The 4727-nt window shown below is 28.9% G+C and overlaps 1 protein-coding gene across 1 annotated transcript; it reads left to right on the top strand.

Annotated features, from left to right (window-relative positions):
- Positions 1 to 66: 66 nt before the first annotated feature.
- LOC124895265 (F-box/kelch-repeat protein At3g06240-like) lies at positions 67 to 1194 on the top strand. Its single transcript, XM_047405708.1, has one exon. The coding sequence runs from the start codon at positions 67 to 69 to the stop codon at positions 1192 to 1194; it is 1128 nt and encodes a 375-aa protein (XP_047261664.1).
- Positions 1195 to 4727: the final 3533 nt, after the last annotated feature.

Below are 4727 nucleotides of genomic sequence, written 5' to 3'. Positions count from 1 at the left end.
CATCATAATCTATATTTGAAAACCTCTTATTTTCTCTCTATTATTTTTTCTTCATTCTTGGCAAGTATGGTAACGGGAATTCACATTCCAGAGGAGGAAATACTTGTGGACATCCTCACCAAACTTCCTGTAAAGTCTCTTTTGCATTTCAAATGTGTCTCCGAATCTTGGAAGACATTAATCTCCGATCCATATTTTAAGAGGAAGCATCTCAATCATGCCAAGAACAAACTCAATTTTCAAAAATTCCTGTTTGACACCCGCTCTCTGGGCAAGGGTTATGATTTCTATTGTGCTTCTTTATCTCCGAATGGACTTGTTAATGATTTTCGGAGACTTGTTCGGCCAAGTGTTTCTACGCCATTTTATGGTTTTAAAGTCTATTGTTGTTGCGATGCCTTGTTTCTCATCGGGATTCATACAGAAAATTCTTATTCTTTGAATGAGCCTTCGATGCTCTTGCTATGGAACCCCTCTACATCAGAATCAATGGTACTTCCCCGTTTAGGATCTCCGCTACAGGAATCTACTTATGGATTGGGATATGACTCTATTAGCGATGATTATAAAGTTCTTAGGATTGACCAGGAGGGCATGGCACCAGATGAAATTCTCGCATTGAAAAGTGGTTCCTGGAGAAAGATTGATCATCCCTCAATTAGGAGTGACGGTGATGGCTTTACGATGTTTGGTAGGGAATGTTTGCCATGTGTACATGGAGCTTTTCATTGGCTTGGTTTTCGTAGTTTTATGAAGGAATCCTTGGATTCATTTAGTATTTCAGATGAGACATACGGGAGGATACCCTTACCAAAAAATGTGCGTATAGACCCGGAAAGTTCTGAACTGTGCTTCATGCCAGTTGAAGTGGGCATGTCTGTATTGCGAGAAATGCTTTGTCTTTTTAATAACAACACAATTATTTTCAATTTATGGATAATGAAAGAATATGGTGTTCAGGAATCTTGGACAAAGTTGCTCACTATATCAAGTAATGGGGCTTCTTTAATCCTACCGAAATATAGATTTTCTAACGGTAAAGTGCTACTTTGGTATGAGGTTGATTTTATTAAACATACTATTTATAGAACATCTGATGGATTAACCGATCAAATATGGCCTTTCAATTGTGATGATATTGATCCAGCTACCATTATACGTGATGGATTTGTTTATACGGAAAGTTTGACCTGATCTCCAAAATTGCTTGTGTGATTGCCGTATAAATAAATAATAGTTATGGCTACTCTTAATTACTTAGTCTAGAATTTTAATATTTATTTTTGTCATGATTTCTTGTGTTGCTTTATTTTCCTCCCACTCGTCCTATTCTTTTCGACCTAGCTACTTCCATACTAACTCTTTCTCTTTGTTAATTTGTACGCCAATTAGCATTGATACAACTTTTAATAATTGGATTGTTTTTTAAAATTTAGATAATGATGCATGCTATGGAATAATGGATGATTGTGATCAACATACAATATTATTTGTTAATCTTAACCAGAAAGTTGAATACAGTCTTGACAAAGTTTGATTGAATTGCGTCTCATAAACACTACGCGCTCAAGGTTCAAATATTTTAATTTCTTTTCCTTTCATATAAACACTTAGAGGGTGTTTGAATAGGATTAAAATCTGATCAAACTAGATTTTAATCACTATTTTAGCTTTTCTAGTTGATTGGTAAAATTAAAAAGAGCTTAAAAAAAAAGCTAAAAGTGGATTAAAAAAAACAAAAATTGAGAAGCTCGATATCCCCATCTTTTTACTTTTTAGATTAAAATTTATTTTAGGTTTGATCAAAATATTTACCTTTTTATCCCTTATATTTTCTTCTAATTCCAACAATACCCTAAACTTTGTAGCCCTTATTGATTTTTCTTTCTTTTTCTTTTTGCTTCTTTTTTTCATCATTTTTCCTCCAATTTTCTCTTCATCTTTCTCCTTTATTTTCAGAGAATCCATCATTACATAAGAAAACACTCAAAAAATTTATCGTTAAATCGAGCTTGTTGTAAGTTCTTCTCTATCCGTTCATATAGAATCTCTGCATGTTATTTAAATTTTAAAAATTGATTCTTTCTAATAGTTTGTTTCATTCCTAAATAATTTATATTGTTTACAAGCTTGCAATATTACAATATAATACTATATTTATATAATATCTTAAAACTTTTAATTGTTAATATTTAAAAATAAAAAAAGTAACTTATATTTATAAATTGACCTGACATAATCACTTTATGTTGAAAGTGTATTTAAATAGAAATTATATTTGAAGTATTAGAATTAAAAATCATAAATAACTCACGTTATTATGTGTTAACAGTTTTAAGGATATTTAAGTTATTTTGACAACAAAAAAGTGATTGACAATACTTATTTACCAAACACATCAACAGATTTTTTTTCAGTTTCAGCACTTCTATCCAAACACTTATCTGCTTAATTTAAATGCAATTATTTTAAGTTTTTAATCACTTAAGATAAAAAAAACAATTTTTGTAATCTTATCCAAACGGGCACTTACTTGTTTAGGTGATACTCTAGACAGGTTTTTCTTGTATGTGTAATTGATGTATTAAGATCAATATCTATCTTCTATATGTATACTATATTAAAAGTGTGAAGATTCATAAAAAGTGATTTGAATATTTTGTTCTCATTAAAAGACTCCAAAATTGACAAAATCATGTTTTCATCTTTTTTCCTCAAATAATTATTGTTAAATTATTGCCTTAATATTTAAACTCCTAAAATTTACTGACAAGCTAGATATTTATTTAAAAAGTATATTTTCTAATAGTGTGATTTTGGTGGTTATATATATTAGATAATATAATAAAAATGTGAAGACCTTTAGAAAAGTGATTTGAATTTTTTACCCTTCATTAAAAATTTTTGCAATAGACAAAATTGTCTTTTTCACTTTTATCTTAAATTATTATTAATATATAAAAAATTATAAATTTGTAAAATTTATGAAATTTGTTTTTCTAATGCAAATTTTGCTGGAATTAGAATCCTTACCATATATTTTACAACTCCTTAGTTATTAATTCTATTCGTACACACAACCAAAACCAACTAAAACTAAAATTTGACTCAAACAAAGTAAAATTTAATTTTTTTAATAAGTTGTCCGAATATAGTATAATACGTGTAATGTTGACTTTTTTTCTTCAAAACTATTTTTAATGACTTCTGTTTGGATTTCTTTTTAAAATTTAAGTTGGTTTAGGATTTTCTTAAAAAAAAAAATTAAGTCAATACTATATAGATGATTTAGATTTAAATTAATTAAAAAGTCCTTATTATTTCATCTAAATAAGAAACTATATATTTAACAATTCTAAATCAATTAAAATTCTACCTTATATATAAAAAGAATGTCTACAATTTTATAAGCAATATATTTAATCAAACTTTACAAGAAACATAAACATTCGGCTTCTTCTACTTTTAGTTTTCTTCTTATTTGGATTTTGATTCAAATTATATTCTTATATTCATTAACATCACTCTTTACTTTTTTTTTTAATTTAATTTTGTATAGTTAATAATTGTTTTGACTTGTTAACTACTTGAATTTTTTTTGATTGTCGAAACTTTTTATACTCATCGTTGTGTTATGAGATTTTCAAGTCACTTACTTTTATTTTTGTCTTTATTTTTATAGATTCTAAAACTAATTTCAAAACTATCATACAATTGTAAATATCATATAAAATCTAACAGTGCTTTATATATTACAACATATCCGACTCAGACAAAGACATAACAGATGTGTATATAAATACATATTAACTTCAGTTTTGTCATTAAAATTTAATAACGCAACTGCAATATATACAAGAAAATAAAAATAAAATAAGACATCAACCTCACATTGTAAAGTGAAGAAAGACTGATATTTATGTCAAACAAGCAACAACCCACTTAAATTATTTAACAATACATTACATAAGAGTAGATAATAAAAATCAACTGATTAATCAATATAAGCAGAGGAAAATTAAAAGTTATTGCTCCTTTGGAAAAAAGTTACGGAAACGCCTATTGTAATCCTCATGTTCACATCGTCCACATTGATTTGTGCTTGATGAAAGAGACAACATAACGTACATCAATAGTTTTTCGAGATTCATCAATGTCTAATTCAGCAACAATTAACGAAATAAACTTCAAATAAGTTATCAATTCTGGATCTTGCTAAGCAGTGGTCTTACTATCAATTGTAGGCGCTTAATAAATGTCTCAACAAGGCCATTTTGAGTATAAACATAAGCAACAGGATGTTCAACTTTTATCCCAACTGACATACAATAATCATCAAAAACTTGGGATGTAAATTCTCCAGCATTATCTAGGCGAATAGCCTTAATAGGATAATCTGGGAATTGCGCCCTTAATCTTATTATTTGTGCCAATAATTTCGTAAATGCCAGGTTGCGAGATGACAATAGGCACATATGCTACCATCTTAAAGATGTGTCTATTAGGACCATAAAATATCTGAATGTCCCACTGGGTGGGTGAATAGGTCCACATATATCCCCATGTATACTTTCCAAAAACTGAGGGGATTCGACGCTAACTTTCAGCGGTGATGGTCTAGTTATCAGTTTGCCTTGATAACAAGCAGTACATGAAAATTCATCTGGTATAAGAATCTTTAGGTTCTTTAACGGATGCCCTTTTGAATTTTCAATGATTCGTCTCAT

The sequence above is a fragment of the Capsicum annuum genome, unplaced genomic scaffold (assembly GCF_002878395.1).
Source record: "Capsicum annuum cultivar UCD-10X-F1 unplaced genomic scaffold, UCD10Xv1.1 ctg80921, whole genome shotgun sequence".
NCBI lineage: Eukaryota > Viridiplantae > Streptophyta > Magnoliopsida > Solanales > Solanaceae > Capsicum > Capsicum annuum.
Note: the sequence above shows the minus strand (reverse complement) of the source record. Positions and strands in the feature narration are given on the sequence as shown.